The sequence below is a fragment of the Chiroxiphia lanceolata genome, chromosome 4 (genome assembly GCF_009829145.1).
Source record: "Chiroxiphia lanceolata isolate bChiLan1 chromosome 4, bChiLan1.pri, whole genome shotgun sequence".
NCBI classification, from domain to species: domain Eukaryota; kingdom Metazoa; phylum Chordata; class Aves; order Passeriformes; family Pipridae; genus Chiroxiphia; species Chiroxiphia lanceolata.
This window is the reverse complement of record NC_045640.1, coordinates 70,791,552-70,807,967: the sequence shown is the minus strand read 5'-3', so window position 1 is coordinate 70,807,967 and position 16,416 is coordinate 70,791,552. Positions and strand designations below refer to the sequence as shown.

Below are 16,416 nucleotides of genomic sequence, written 5' to 3'. Positions count from 1 at the left end.
AAGGGCATGACCTGTTCATTCTGTCTGTTGTGCTTACATGGTTTCACTTCAAAAACTCGACTTGAAGGGAAATTCTTGTCTTTTGATGTTATGGATTAAAGTTGTGCTACAGGAATATTTGTGAGAATAACCTGCATTTCTGGGCCCTTTTGTAGTTAGAAAAGGCTGAATATGATCATCACCTCTCTCAGGCCGTACTGGATCCACTGTGGTAGTGGATTAATAAACCCTCTGGCTTCAGTTTTGAGAATTAATAAACTTGAGGAATTTTAATTCCTAATCCAAGTTCAAAATGTCAGAGGTAGTTGTTGGCATGGTGTGACTCTAGGGCAGATGAGGTTTGCACTGAAAAATCAATCAGTGGGTGATGTCTGTGCAAATATGGGAAGAACCACCTTGTTGCAGGAAACTGCTGCCCCTCTTTCAGGCAATTAATTTGCCCTGAGTGAATCGACTTGAGGATTTCAGGATTGCTAAAGCTGAAAATTCCTGGACTCAGGATTTTATTTAGTCAGGAGGGAGGGCTTGCTTGGCAGCCAACAAAATACTGGTGACAGGGCAGGCACAGGGGGAACTCGTTCCCTGCCACTGCCCCAGGTGTTTTCCCTTCCTTTATCCTTCTCCTGAAGGGCTGCAGAGTTCAGGTGTTTCATGCTGTGCTGTGGAAGCTTTCCCTGCTGGATCAGCGCTCTGAGTGCAGCCTAGACTTAAGTGTATTTGAAAAAACCACTGATATCCAGGGTTCTTCCAGGGGCTGAGGTTCTCAGTGTGGTGGCTGGCATCCCGCTCCTGCTGGACAGCAGTCCGGCTTCTGAAATGTCTCCTTTGGCAGACATTAGGGAATACATAGTTTGTGAAGCCTGAATTAGCATTTGTCATCTAAATGTTGGCTTTTATGTCAAAATGTTTACATTGGCAACACACTGTAGGAACCCACTGGTGTCACATATGCTTTGTGCAGAAAAAGACTTTTCTTTTTTCACACTTTTTTGATGGTGTCTCTGCCTGAATTTCCAGCTTGAGCAATTGTACTGAACTTTGCTATACGCTGCTTAAAGGTTTTGTTTTTAAATGCTTCTTTATACAGTTTCTGTGCCCTCCTCCCTTTCATGCTTGGATCTGTGGCTTGAGGTGATTAATGCGTTTGTTCTCACATTGCTGGAACACAAAGCATTGAAGTACAACTTATCTTGAGAGAAATTATTTAAAATAAAAATAACATGAAAATTGTGAATGGGATTTCTGTTATTTGAAATGTACAAGTATGAATGAGTTATAGAAATGAAAAACCGCAGATAGATTTTCTCTTACAAGTTCTTTTTCTTAGAAGCAAAAATTCATATCTGAAAATGATTGGAGAAAATACCCTTCTATTTGAAGATGTGTTTGGAGACAGATCACTTTATTCCAGATTGCACTTGAAGGATTTAATTGTTTGTAGCTACAGAATCTTGGCATATATGAGGAGTTACCCTTCTCTTGTATGTTTTTGTGCCTTCTGTATGAAGGCTAATTGTTCCAAGCTCACTTTATATATTAATGAATATTAACAGAAGATGATAACAAAGGGTAGCCTGCTAATTTCAGGGATTGCCTCACATTCCCTGTCTGCTCCCCAGTATTTTACACGCTTGCTTTTTAATGACGAGCTTTTCTGCTCCTCTGGCATTCCCAAAAATTTTCAGGGGAAATGAATCTGACTGAACTGATGGACGGAGAGGTGGTGTTTATGAAAAGAAAATGCACCCTCCAAGTTCTTGGGGTGTTGAACTTCTGCCTTTTTTATATTTGAGAAAATAATTTCTCTTGCCTGAAGTGCCAGTTCTGCAGGTGGATTTACCACCGTGACAGCTGAGAGCCGTGTTAATTCCGTGTAGGTGGAGCTGGCTTTGAAGACTTCCTTCCAGAAGTAAAGTAATTCCATAGATGTACTTCTGAATACTATGGCATGCCTGGTCCCCGTGTGGAATATACCTCTTTAATTTTTAACGTTATTTTTTTGAATTCTAAAAAAATCTTGAAAAGACTGTTTTGGAATGCTATAAACACAGACTTGAATTAGCTTTAGGAAAAGTTAAACCTTGAAATTGGAAAAGAAGAGGCAAAGGCTGGAACTCTGCCATGCTATTTATCTAATGGATAAAATGCTGGGTTCAGGAATGCAAGGGAAATGCTGCCTTTTCTCTTACACCCTGCTTTTCTTTTTGGCTATAACCTAGGAGGAGATGGCAAAGCTGCTGAGCTTGGAAGACACTGAGTGCCAAGGGACAGGGTCCTTCATTTAAATGTTTGAATTTCTGATCAGAACAAAGAATTACACAGTGAAAACAAACTAGAACCTGCTTGGTTTGTGTTAGACGCTACAAATGAACGACAGTTAAACCCTCTTCTTCTTGTAGGTGTTTTTAACAATATTTTCAAAATAACTATCATTCTTCTGTCATGAAATGTTTCATATCCATTTCTTAAAGACAGAGGTACTCCTAACTCACAATTTTGCTAAGTTAGTCCCGTGAGTCTGAAGAATTGTTTTTGGATGCTATACTGATAATCTTTTTTTTTTTTCCCCCTTTTTAGAAATATGCAACAGAAGAATGTTTCTTCTTTGAGCGTTTGGAATCTAATAACTATAACACTTACCGATCACGGAAATACTCCGACTGGTACGTGGCACTGAAAAGAACTGGACAGTACAAACCTGGACCAAAAACTGGACCTGGACAGAAAGCTATCCTTTTTCTTCCCATGTCTGCCAAAAGCTGATTCCCATGGCGGATTCCGAGCACATTTGCCACACTACACTAAAGACGTCGACTTTCCTACTCCTCCCCGAAGTAGCAAAATATAAGCAATTATTTGCTGATATTAACTACTTTTCCAGATACCAGTTTAAAACATGAATGTTTCATACTGTCTTTATATTGCTCTTTAAACCTATTGTGCCAGTGTGTGTGGAGGTAAAATTACTTGGAAAATATATTTTCAAGATCAATAACACATCTGTTTTCTTCTAGGTATCTCTGCAGAGCTGTTTTATTTACATTATGCTTTCTTTATGGAGTAAAGGAAAACAAATCTGATGCACACTTGCAGCAATATTTACCTTTAAAAATAATTTATCTCTTAGCTTATTAGAGAATAATTACTTACTAATAATTACCTAAAAAGAAGTCCATGAATAAATTTAATGTGCAACACTGCAGTAATAATTCTAAATTATTAATCTAACGAAATGTGAAATGTATTGCTCTCATGTAATGTTTCTGTAGGACTCGGGCAGCTCCCTGTGGTACAGTTTGTAGAACAGGCCTGTGTAGACAGCTGGGAACTCCCTCATGGTTATGTCGATCTTATCAAACCCTTCCCTGTACCCATACAGTAGGAGTTTGGCTACGTTGCTGGTGATGGGAGTAGAGTTTTTTGTCCTGACAAGCTCCTCGAGGTCCATCCACTCACACCTCAGGCACTCCTGCTGGCAGAAGCTGATGCTGAAGGAGGAGGGCTGCAGGCGACAGATGATGTACATGTCCGACTGCCCAAAGGCTCCGGGGTGTTGGTGCTGCTGCCTGATGCTTAGGATGGACTTGAACTCTGACTTGATGCCAGTCTCTTCAAAAACCTCTCGAACTGCTGTGTCTCCTGGGTGGAAAGAGCAACGCTTAGCATTCTTTAAACACTTGGGAAAGGCGGAAACCCTCTAACTCAAAGCGTTCTCTGTTCTGCTTCGTCAGGTTTTCAGGATGTAAGTCTGTTCTTCCAGCACAAGGATAAGCTAATTCTTTGGTCCCTGAACCTAAGTGCCTTTCCTGTGTGTATCCTGCAGAATTACCCCTTTTGATAATACTGTGCAGGGGGTGGTTTGACATGGACACTCTGATGGCTGCTGACTCTGCTGATCTCTTAATCCAAGGCAGCATTCCACCCTCCTTGTAGTCCTTTGTATCCCCATCCCTCTCCTTGCTTCTATCCGAGCTGTTGTGATACCTGCTTCTTTTAGTTCACTTTCAATAGGAAATGAGTGTGCTGGCTTGCTTCCAAAAGCAAAATACATCTTAAAAGACCTGTAGAGATTTGCCATCCTATGGAAGCTTTCATCTTGGCATGTCAGAGGGGAACAGAACAGGCATTTGAGGGGTAGTTTCAAATATTGGAAATAATCTGGACATACAGTGGCTAACAATAGATAACCAAAATGATTAATCCTGCATTGGCCAAATTACTGTACGTTAATGGCCCTGGTTTGCACATATTTCTGCCTCAGCTCATCTTCTATCTTGCCGTGGAATGACCTGTGTGAAGTTTCCCACATGGGGAAGGACACTCATGTACCATTACTGACCCTTGCAGAGGTTGCATTTTATGTTGCCCAGAGAGGCCTCTGTGGTCCCCTGGTTTAAAACAGTGGTTGCAAAGCAAAACTCCCTGTGTTTTGTTATTGGGCAGGGGGCTGTATTACATAGAAGTGAAGAACTGAGATAATGGGAAAGGTTGAAGCAGGCTACAGTTAAGGAAATTGTGATAATTAGGGATTTCATTTGAGCATTGAGCTCTGCTTTTAAAGTGCCTTTTTCTGTTTCCCTTTTATTTAAATGTGTGTATATATATATATATATATAAATATCTACTGACAGTTAAACGAGAAGAAACACTAGGGCTTGAGTTTCAGAAATACTCAAATACAAAAATGTGTGCACTTTGCTTAATCCATTATGAAACTATTGGTATTACTTGCACGAATCAGTTTGTACTCATTTAAGTAGATAGCCATGTATTTTGTCACTTCATATAATCACGGGATCTTCAAGCCTTGCAATTGCAATTTTTAATTGTAATTTAAAATGTAGTCTCTTGAATGAGTTTATAAGGTATGAGTATGTAAGGATTAAAAAAAAGGAAAATTAAGCTCTATTATATTTTATGCTTCACTAATTTATATCTTCTTGTAATATAAGATGTGATGCAGAGAATCATAACTTTTATTATTATGTAGTTTAGTAGTGGCAGGAGGGGAGCTGTGGGAGACTTGTTTTCTCCTGGGTGTTTTCCAATACTTACATCCAGGCTCCAGCCATAATCTCACCTGTTTTTTGAGGGGTGGCCTCTGGCTTACTCAGTAGCACTATCCCTCTGGGGAATCCCACTGGAATGCCAGTGCTGGCACAAAACCCCTGCTGGTATCTCCTGGCCTAGAGCCTCTGGCACTAGAAGTCGGAAGAAGCCTGGCTAGACAACAACCACAGCGTTTGGGATTCTTCTGAAAACATGGATCCATTTCACTGTTACATGTATTTATTTGCATTGTCCAGCAAATAGTTTTGATTTCCTTCACTGGGTTTGACAAAAAGTCTGAAAATGAGACTCTGGAGTTGTGAAACTAAATTCAGTCATATCCCAATAACTAGAAACTTTCTCCATGTGTTGAAATAATGAACTGGAATACAAGCCCTGCAAGTGTTGTAGGGAGACTGCTAAAATAGTAGGTATTTCTAAGGTATGGAACAGTCAGGAAACCTGGGCTCAATGCCCAGTTTAAAAAATAACCAGTCTATGTATCATGATTTTAAGGGGTGAGATACAAAGGGGAAAAAAAGCCAAATTTTCTCTCTTCATAAACAGCCTTGTTCATTGACCACTGAACAGAACTGCACCAGTGCTTGTCATCACCTGTGCTACGCTGGGCAGAAATGAGAGGTTTCCTCAAATCAGCATTATTTCTTAATAAATACAGAAGAGCTTTATGTGCCTGGTTGAGTAGGTGCCCACAGGACGGAGCTGCTGCACTTAATGCTGCCCTGTGCCAAGAGCTCTTAGTCCAAACAAATCAAATGAATGAGGGTGGGAGGAAGCAAAAGTTGTATTTAATTCTGGTTTGCATGTACAAAGGGAGAGCTGGAAATTTTTGCTCAGTGCATCACTGAGGTCACTGCCCTGGATTTCAGTGTGAGCCGAGAGCTCCCTGTTTCAGTTTTATTTAGTTCATATACTGACTACCTTAATCCTCTGCACTTCTGGCTCATATTACAGCATATCCAACAAGCCCACAAAAAGTCAGCTGACTTCAAGCACTCACTTAAGAGAAATTGTGGAAAAGAGTAAATGTTATAAATACAAAACTTCTTTGCCCCAAATGTTACCCAATGTTACCAATATAATGTTACCCAATTACCGTTAAGGTCACAGGATCATGTCACTTCATCTGCTCACCATTAATTCAAAGAAACAAATTCAAAGGAGTGGTGTGGGTCATGCTGTATTTCAGTAGTGTTAACGTCTTTGTAACTCTGTTGACATCTGACCTGTCTTCCTAGGACTTACCAATGTCTTCTCCTGGATTAGACAGACCTCCTGGAAATTTCCATGCATTTATAGTCTGTATTGGAGGAGAAAACATTAATGAAGGATACAGCCTGTGTTGTACTCTCAAATATGAAGGAGATAATTAATATGTGACTTGTTTTCTGGAAGTTGCAGTAGTATTGTTATGACTCCTACAAACAGCAGGAAGTAGGAACTTATTCATTCCTGCTAAGGTGATGATCAGAGACAGCTACAGTCTGTATGAACTATTGGAACAAAACACCTACTGACTGAAAATACAAACTGTCTAATGGTCAGTAGACAACGTTGCTGCTAGATAGAGTAGTTGAGTATTAAAGAAAAGCTGCTATAGACAATATAATCTTATATTTAATCACTAATGTATTCCCCTTCAGTGGTTTTGGCTTTTTAAAAATGTATATATATTTAATCTTACCAACAGGTATTATGATTGTAGTACTGTTCTATATTGCACTGGCTTTAAGATGACTCTGTGTGTCTGTAATAATCATTTAGTGTAACTTGTCATTTTTATGGAATACAAAAACTGAGGGCTTTTGTGTGATTTATATATAGAAACATTTATTGAATTGCAATAAAGTTCAGTATTAGAACGTGGAGACTTGGTGTTGTTACTTATACTGCTAAAGGAGTCCAAGTCCCTGCACCTCTTGCAAATGCATAAAGATTTGTAGGCTTCAGTTCTCTGTATTTTTTATTTCTTTCCTTATTAAAAGTTTATGTAGGAAGAAGTTACCCTTCACCTAGAAATTAATGCAGTAAAAAAGCACACTGGCCAAAAAAAAAAGCTTTTTTGTCCATGCAGCATAGAGGGGGAAGCTCTCTGCTTTCCAGTGATTTGAAACCCCAACAACTACACTGGAAAATGTTTTTTTTTTCCTGGGCATTCTTAAAGGGCTTGGATAGGACTTTGAAGTAATAGATTAAAAATAGTGCAGATGGAAAATACGTATATTTGTCTGCTGGCTTCCAGATTTGCTTTTGGTTCCTGGAAATCTTTGTGTGCTGTGGAATTGTCCTTTCACCATTAAACCTAAACAGCTCTTAAAATTCTGCCAGCTGCTTAATTATTTTTTTTAAGCTTTCAGAACATCCTTTATTTTAAAAGACACCATTTCGGGGAAACTTCATTTTATGGGAAAAGAGAAGGGAAAGAAGTGGTGGAACTGACAGTGGGAAACAACTGTCTGAGCTATTTGCTTGCACTGAGATATTTGCTCACTGCACAAGGAGTGTATGGATGTTCATACACTTCAGCATTTAGACTTAATTTTACCCAGTCAATAAAGAGCTGGAAAGAGGAGAGTCAGAAGCAATCACTTTTTTCCTTTCACCTTCCTCACTTGCTGCACTGTCAGCTTTGTTCTGGAAAGGGGAGCTGAAATAGTTGACCTGGCATATCCCACTTTTCAGAATGAGCTGAGGGAACGGGGAAGAGCAGTGCCAGACTGGTCCTCTTGTGTTTTGGGGCCAGAGGTGAAAGAGGTAATGCCTGGTGAGTACGGAATTGAACCCAGTACCCAAATTAGAGCATCTGATGTCACTGTAGAATGGGTAGAGACACCTGCACTGAAAATGCCTGTGGGGGAGCTTTAACAAAACCACACATGTAGAAGTTAAGCCTCACACCTCCTGGGCTTAGGAAACTACTGTTTCCTTCTAAATATGCAGATATTCTTTGAGACCTGTTTAAGATACTTACTACACGGTAAGCATGCAGTTTTATATTTCTGCGTGTAAGAAGGATAAATAAAGGTCATGTTTCTAAAGTTTACAATGTGCTGTCCTGTTCCTAGACACTCTCTAGAACTGGAACCACTTCTGGAGCCTACAGCATGTGAGGTAGGTTCATGCTTTAACTGGTGGTTTCTTGATGTAAGCCTGAAGGTCCTGCTATAGAAAAGTCCTTGATGTTTTTATTTATTATAAGTAAAAATAAAAAAATAAAAATCTTTAATTGCAGGAAAGGAGTTCAGAGGAAGAGAGATACCTTTGTCTTTTGTGTTAGAAATTCAACATGTTGTATAATTGAACCTGCCCATGAAAGCACCCTTTCATTGAAGTTCATTAACCGTGTTGTAGTTACTAATGAACTGATGTTTTGGTCCTGGGAAGAAATGTCCTAGTAGCTATTTCAGGAAAGACAGAAAAATGCAGCCAGTGAGATTCTGACATAGTTTTAATTATATAAAATGAAAGTGATGCATCCAAGTGTATTTCAGTCCACCTAGGTTTGATTGTTTCATGTTAAAACTGCAGTTAATCTCACTGTACTAGAGACACTTTGCAAATGAAACCATAATGGAAGCTAAATGCCTTTTCTGTGGAATAGCACCACACGCAGCACAGGCAACTGCCATTGAGCCAGTGAGCTTTCTGCAGCTGCTGGATTAAAAGTCTAGGTTAGCCTGATGGGGGCTGGAAGACATTCCCAGTGATGGATGTTTGGTGACCTCAAGCCACATCACACGACCCACCATCCCCACACTAATGCTCTGGTTTGGCATTCTCCGTTTGTGAGGAATTAGGGATCTTTACACTTGCCATACTAAGGTGCTCTCCAGGTCATGGCCAACCATGGCATGGCTTATTTAAAGCCACAGACATGCCTGGAATTTTTGAAACCAAACAAAATCAGCAACCTCCTCACAAAATCTGTTTTGAGCCGTGGGGGTTTTCCAGAGGTCTGCATGGATCCAAACACATGATTAGGGACTCCTGGGTCAGTTACAGAAGAAAAACTCAAAGCAAGAAGGATACTTAGCAGTGCTGAGTATATAATTCACAATAAAGGCCTTGATTTTCAAAGTGCTTTTTTATTCCCTTAAAATGGAATACAGCAATCTGTTGATAGATGTGTTCCAAGACACTCGTAAAAGGAAGTAACTTTAAACTATCACAATTCTGGACTGGTACAAAAATAAGCATATATTTTGTTTTATACTACAGAGCAAGATTATCTAAATGAACTTCTCTATTTTATAATCCTGTAACAAACTTACCTTATTTCTGTCTTGTACAACCAGCACCTTTCCAGTGCTTTCATCTAGAACAGCACCTAGTAGAGAAGATTGAAAAAAAATGTAATGCTGGACAACTATGTCCAATCTTAACAACTAAAATCTAACATGTTTTGATAAAGCATAGCAAAACCCTAATGATACCATTTACAGTTGGCAAGGTTTGTTTAGATGAATCACAAAGTGGTTTGTTGGTGGAAAACTGATACACAATAAAATATCACAAAAAGGTTAAGTATCCTGTATAAAAATTCAGAGTTAGCACAGTACCAAGACAAATAATTGCAACATTTAAGTTCCAGATTAGACAAGAAATGAAAAGCAAAACTTGCTTGTGTTAATATCAGAACTAAAGAATGCAAGATCAAGAGGTCACCCAAACAATCTAGCAAAGCTGCAGCAGAGATGTGCCTATAATCTTGCTCAAGTAACAGAAAATTTTCCAGTGACTCTGGCCGAGAAGCCACCCTTAAGGGGTAAGAATTTTTCTCCAGTGAAATTCATGACAGAACTCCCACCTGCTGTAGCGAAGATCTGAGTGTTTTCTGGTTAATGACACACAAGGTTTACTACTCAGGGGGCTCACGGTGCCGATAATGTTCAGCTGGGTGACTATCTATGAACTCATGACAGGAACTCGCAATAATCTGAGTCAACTTGTTAACCAAAAAGTGTTGCTTCCAAGTGGAAAAGTGACACTTCCACTGGTTAAAAAAAAAACCTCAGGATGTCTGACTGAAAAGTGCAGCTTTTCCTTATGTCCTCATGCTCAGCCCATGACTTTCTCCTGCAGATTACAAGTTTTCCTATTTTCTAAAATCCAAGTGCTTTCATGTTTAATCATCATGCCACACTCACTGGTCCTATTTAAAAACATCCTTCCTTTAAAACAGGCATTTTTCTCAGATTTTTAAAGAGTCCTGTGGTGAGCAGAACGAGTACTGTGGTGCAGTTTACCAGGCTCTTTTCCACATCAGTCATGCATGGGTTTCAAATTAGCAGTTAACTATAAAAAAATGCTTCTGTCATTTTACAGCAGGAGGAAGACTATATAGGCAGATTTGTGATATATGCATTTAAAATGCTTCGGGGAAATATTTCCACAGAAGGGAATTATTAAAGAATGAATGTCCAGCTCACAACACCCTCTGTTTTTTTAATAATACATGGCAGACTTCTGTGTAGGAGGAACATTTAAAGGATGAAATACCAGTCTTCCTTCAAGATATGCCAAAGGACGTGTTTTGGGAGGGTAGTCACATATCTGCCTCCCCCTGGCTTGTGACGGTAGGATTTCATTCCTCCTGTAAATATTTAGCAGTGTCCAGGTTCAAGTACTCTGCTGATTAAAGAGGGAACAAAAGGAAAACAGGAGTAACTTTGATGCACGCTGTGATTACTGGGATTGTTTTCTAGTAAAGCCATTGTTCAGCCAAATGGTTTGCTGAGACCAGGGAGAACTGCTGCAGGCAGGAAACTGCAGCTTGAATCAAACAGAAAGTATGCGTTCTCTGTTTCTATTCCCCTGAAATGTCATTTTTGGCAGTGCAATTGTCACTAAGATGATCAGAATCTCTGCTAGAGGATACCTAAAACCAAAGCAAAAAGAAAGGAAGAACACTAACAGGATTTGCTGTCCAGTCTCATGTTCCCAAGAGTAGCTGAGAAGGCCCTGAGCTGCCCCTGGTTGGTATCAGTGAGATCAGAGCTTGACTGCAGGCCCTGAACTGCAGTTTTAAAAACTCTCCCCCTTGCTACAAATGTGGTACCTGGAGCTTTAAAACATCCAACACCGGGACTTTCTGGAAAGGTTTATACTTATAACCCAGCCAAGTACTCAGTATTACAGCACTGCTTTGTTTTGAATGTTCTCTTTTGGGAAAGCATTAAAAAAATAAAATCCCTTAGACAACTCCAGGTAATGAGTAATGGAGGGGAAAAATATCTTCATCCTACCTGTTTTCTTTATGCCTGATGTAAACATGTATGCAAAGATGTTCAGTGTTGAAAAGCACTTGTCGACCACATGAGTGCATGCACAACTGCTGGCATTGTAAACAGCAGCAGACAAGAGTAGGTATTTGAAAAACAACTTGGGAACTACTCTTAAATCACTTTTGATTCCTTGGGCCATCATAACCTTCCTGTGCAGTTTCACATTAATGCAGCTGCTCATTTTACCCATTTCCTTGAGTAACAGGACTGGCTAGGGCTGATAATCCTCAGTGTGTGTAGACTCCAAGGATTTTAATTCAATAATTAGATTAAGGTAGGTAGCAATGAAAATAACAGCTTTGTTGTAAGGCTTACACTACATGTGAGGGAGAAGAGAATAAATGACTTTTACTTTTCTTCCTCTCCTTTCACTTTCCTTCCTCAACTTGTCTGCCTGTGCCATTGTTTCGTGGCATGTTTACAAACATGTCCCTTTCTGGGTGGCAGACCAATTCCTCCCAGTAGGTGGAGAATGCTGGAAATGCTTCTGCAAAACATGTTAATCACTTCATACACCAGAGACTTTCCTGTATCTTTGCACATGTGGAAAATCCTGCCGCCTACAAACGGATGCAGCGAGTGAGCTGGGAGACACATCACATGTTCCACTATTTCTAAACAATAATGGCCAAGCCCAATGAGTAACATTTGCTACTCTCTGCTTGGCGACTCTCATCCAGTCTGGTCAAGTATGACCTGACCTCGCTTATTCACACCTTTGTCATCACTTGGCTGGACCATCCCGAGGCGCAAGCCCTGGCTGCGCAGCGTTCCCTGCGTGGGAAACTCCAGACAGCAGGAAAACCAGCTGCTGGTCTACTTGGCAATGAGACCTGCTACCTGTTGCCTGCTCCCTGTGCTGGTTTCCCTCTGGCCAGCCAACCACTCTCCATGTCTCTGCTTTTCATTTCCAGGATGCTCAAAGGACTGAGTCCTGTATTTCACTGACTGGCCACAGCTTTGAGGTGGAGATTCTCATCAGAAAATTGCTTTCCTTTGCTGCAGATACTTTTTAAAATACTTTTTTTTTTGTTCAGGAAATAAAAATGCCTGGGGTTTGACACCCACAGAATATAAAAGAGCATATTTACATAATTTAATATTTGAATAAAATTAATTAAAAATAGAATGAAGCCCTTCCACTACCCAAGCTCTCCATCCTAAAGTAGAAAGCTAATGGAATAAACATATTCCAGGTGGCAGCCACACTGCTCAGTGTATTCTTGGGATGTGTTCCATCTCCACTGACAGTGAGTGGAATAGAGGAAAAAAAACCACATAGCAATCATTATTTCACAGAGAAATCGGCTTGTCTACCTGCCCAAAATGCCTTCCTTAACTCCTTACCTCTTTTAAAAAAACTCCCAATAATGAGTAAAAATGCACAGGTTTGAAAAGTGATAGCAAAGAATACAGACATTTTATGTTGTGCAGTTTCTAAATCTGTGCAATAGGTTATGAAATCCATCTACCTGCACTTGCGAAACTTTTCCTTTCCTCAAAGCTTTTTCCTACTTGCAGAGTGCCAAGTGTTTCAAAGTAGAACTGCAAATTATGCTCTGAAAGTGCATTTTCTGTATTTTCAAATGTTTATTTGAGAGTCTCTCCAGAGTTATGATTTCTCTTACACGAAGTCCTTCCTAACACCCACCGGGGTCACAACACATCTTTTACATGATTTTCTTCCAAAGGACATTTTCAGCTGTGCAGGTCTTACTTCAGAAAAAACCCCTCTCAATTAGTCCCGTTTCCTCAAGCACTCGAGTTACAACCACAAGGAGTAACGCGGAGCTTCTGCTGAGGGAATGCGCTATCCTGCTCCCGTTTAATGCCACATATTTTAATGGTGAGGTTTCCATACCTCAGGAAAACATGCTCCAACATGTCCATTGACAAAATCCAAGGCCGCCTTCGGCTTCCACCCTGCCCTCTGCTGGCCGTGGGACGGAAGGCTCCCACTGCCGACGGCAGTAGCACTGTTTTGTAATTCAAGGCGTTTTCCCCGAAACTTATTTTCACCTGACCTGCTGCTACACCGAACAATCCATCTTTTGTGAGTTCTTCCTAACTAGGTTTGTCAAATTGCTATTTATGGGTCTTAACACTACTTGGTGAAGAAATAACGTCCCACACAGTCCCTGTCCTTGCAAGGCAAGGACAAACAAGTCAAGGTTGTAATTGGAGAGATGTGCTCTCCCTATCCCATAATTTCTGAGTGTTAAAGTAACCTTTACACGAGGGGTCCAAACAAACCTCCAAATAACAGATTACCGAGAGATGGGATAGGCACTGGCATACCTGTGGAACTCTGCAGAGAGACAGTGCTAAGACATTCGAATTTGGTGAAGCTAAAGTTTTTTTGGCTCATCATCAGTTCCTTGTACTGTGCTATACAAAGGGAAAAAAAACCAAAAAAAAGGGGAACCATCTTATCTAGTTCCTTGCAAATGTTCTCAGTTATGGAACAACTTCTTTCCAACTGTGATTGTGGGAGTTCTAGTTGGTAAAGACTATGGTGTCCAGATGTTTGCTTGTAAAATATATTTGTTTGGAATACAGACTTCTCGGCACAGAGCAGCTTTTAGACCACTGTAATTTCAGCTAATAGTTGTTTTAGCTTCTGAACAATCCCTGTTAGGTCAAGTTGTCCCCATTTACAGACCTTAATGTGAGCATAGGTTAAGCAGGTTCATATATTAAGCATCTACAGCAAGGACAGCGAGCAGAGAAATGCTTTTTTATTTCTCTATGATTGTGGTTACTTCTTCATTTTAAAATGCTGCTTGAAATCTTTACCCTCACTTACCTGCAAGATGAAAAGACAACACCTTTCTCAGAATGGTGTTTAAAAGCAATATTCATGAGCTCCCATTCTACAGCTTCAGGACCACATTTTCTTCTCCTTGAGCTGTTCACAATTTTTTCCAACTGGAATTGTTTTGAGAAACCCCCATCTGGCTGTTTTTAGCCACATATGCTGTTGTACAGGCACATTCATGAATGACACACTTCCCTTTGTAAAGTCACCCCAACAGTAGTTGGCAGCTGGTTTCCATGTGCTGGTTGTCCAGAGGAACAGCCCATTTCCCACTGGTCCTAAGGGCTTGTTCAAGTCTTTTCGTGGGTATCACTCCTGTAACTCACCTGCAACACCCACCTGGTGGGTGGCAAACCCTGGCAGCCTGCTGGGCCCCTCTCCCAGCCACAGCGTCAGGGTGGATGAGCCCTGCTCGGTGTGGTGGAAAGCAAAGCCTTGGGAAGCAGCTGTTGCCACAAGCCCGCTCTGGAGGATGGGGACACGGAGCCAGACGGCAATGCGACCTTCCTGCCGCCACTGAGCCACGGACTCTGCAAGAGAGGGAAGTGAGGAGGGTCAGGGCCACAGCCACCACTCAGAGACAGCCCCCCCTTGCCCTTGATCTGTGTGGTTTTAAACCTTATTGCGCACAACAACCGGGGTTATCGAGCAAAGATCTGTATTTTCACCTCATTTACAGGGTCGAACTATTGTTGGTGTGAGGAAGGTGCCAGCAACGACACGGGCTGCCAGCTTGACATTTCACGTGGTACAACTTGGTGTTCACACGTGAAATAATGGCTTTTCTGTCAGGGTCTGCTGTAAGGCACAGGGGAATCTACTCATGTGGAGTACTGTGTCCAGTCCTGCGCTCCTCAGTACAAGAAAGAGTTACTGGAGAGGGTCCAGTGAGGGGCAACAAAGGGGATTAGAGGTCTGGAGCATCTCTCTTACGAGGAGAGACTATGGGAGCTGGGCCTGTTTAGACCGGAGAAAAGACCACGGAGAGGGGATCTTATTAATGTATATAAATATCCCAAAGGTGGGTGCCAAGAGCACGGTGCCAGACTCTTTTCAGTTTCACCAGAGCACGGTGTCAGACTCCTTGCAGTTTCTTGCCCAGCGACGGGAGAAGGAGCAGCAGCCATAAACTAAAACACACGAAGTTCCACCTCAACACGAAGAAGAACTTCCTTTACGCTGCGGGTGGCAGAGCACTGGAACAGGCTGCCCAGGGAGGTCATGGAGTCTCCCTCTCTGGAAACATTCCAAACCCACACGGACGCGTTCCTGTGTCACCTGCCCCAGGTGACCCTGCCTTGGCAGGGGTGGTTGTACTGGATGATCTCCAGAGGTCCCTTCCAACCCTGACAATTCCGTGGTTCTCTCAGCGCCCTCTGCTCCCTCCAGCCAGCGTTCCCCGCCGCACGGCCGCGGCTGTGTGCCCGTGAGGGGAAGGCGGCGGCTGAGGGGAGCTGCTCCCCGGGACCCCGCCGGCCCCTCACACAGCGCCCCCCGCCCGCCCCGCTGCCCCGGGAGCCCCGCCCGGCACTTGCCCCGCAGCCACCGCCCGAAGGCGGCCCGTTCCACCCGCGGGGGCTGGCGCAGCTCGCCCAGGTCCACGCTCACCCCCCCGAACTTGTCCGGCCGCGCCCGCAGCCCCGCCAGGGCCGCCCAGCCCCGCGCCCTCCGCAGCGCCCGCCACAGCCGCGCCATGGCACCGAGAGGGGCGGGGGGCGCGGAGCCTCCGCCCCCGGGGCGGTGCCGGCCTCTGCTCCGGAACCACTCGGCAGTGGGGCAGCATGTCTGCCTCCTCTTCCAAAAGGAAGAGCAAGGGGCGCCTGGCCGCGGGTGGCGGCTCCCCGCGGGATGCTCCCCTCGGAGCTGCTGAGGGTGGGCCGCTGGCGCTGCGGGTCGCCGACGCCGTGGAGGCAGGTACGGGGGTGCGGGCGGCGGGGACGGGCTGCTCGGGGACGGGCTTCCCCAACCCCGGCTTTCCCAGCCCCGGCTGCCCCAGCCCGGCGCGCTGAGGGCGCCTCGTTTGAAACTGAGTCCCTGCCGAGCCGCGCTCGCGAAGGCGGGACCGGGGGGGTTCTCTCGGGCAAAGTCGGCTGGGCCCCCGTGAAATCTGCTGTTTATTCCCGTGGAGCGGGAGCTGGATCTGGGTGGAAGGTGCGGTAACGAGCAGCAGCGTGTGACCGCGGGTGTTTTCCCAGCCCCGTCGGCATCCCCGCCCCTCACGGGGAACCCTCAGGGTGGGCGCCG

General features: G+C 43.1%; 3 protein-coding genes across 3 annotated transcripts in view; 2 read left to right on the top strand and 1 right to left on the bottom strand.

Moving 5' to 3' along the window:
- Positions 1 to 6,938, top strand: part of FGF2 (fibroblast growth factor 2) — a 25,610-nt gene extending 18,672 nt beyond the window's left edge. The window contains exon 3 of the mRNA XM_032685191.1: positions 2,578 to 6,938. Within this exon, the coding sequence (XP_032541082.1) occupies positions 2,578 to 2,763 (186 nt within the window). The 3' untranslated portion in view covers positions 2,764 to 6,938. The remainder of the gene's footprint in view (positions 1 to 2,577) is intronic.
- NUDT6 (nudix hydrolase 6) lies at positions 1,395 to 16,416 on the bottom strand. The gene is made up of 5 exons (XM_032685190.1): positions 16,333 to 16,416; positions 14,512 to 14,702; positions 9,342 to 9,397; positions 6,316 to 6,370; positions 1,395 to 3,639 (listed from the first exon to the last, which is right to left on the bottom strand). The coding sequence occupies exons 1-5, from the start codon at positions 16,377 to 16,379 to the stop codon at positions 3,251 to 3,253; spliced, it is 738 nt and encodes a 245-aa protein (XP_032541081.1). The 5' UTR covers positions 16,380 to 16,416; the 3' UTR covers positions 1,395 to 3,250.
- The window catches only part of SPATA5 (spermatogenesis associated 5), a 167,675-nt gene continuing 167,168 nt past the window's right edge, over positions 15,910 to 16,416 (top strand). The window contains exon 1 of the mRNA XM_032685188.1: positions 15,910 to 16,086. Coding sequence (XP_032541079.1) covers positions 15,954 to 16,086 — 133 coding nt within the window. The 5' untranslated portion in view covers positions 15,910 to 15,953. The remainder of the gene's footprint in view (positions 16,087 to 16,416) is intronic.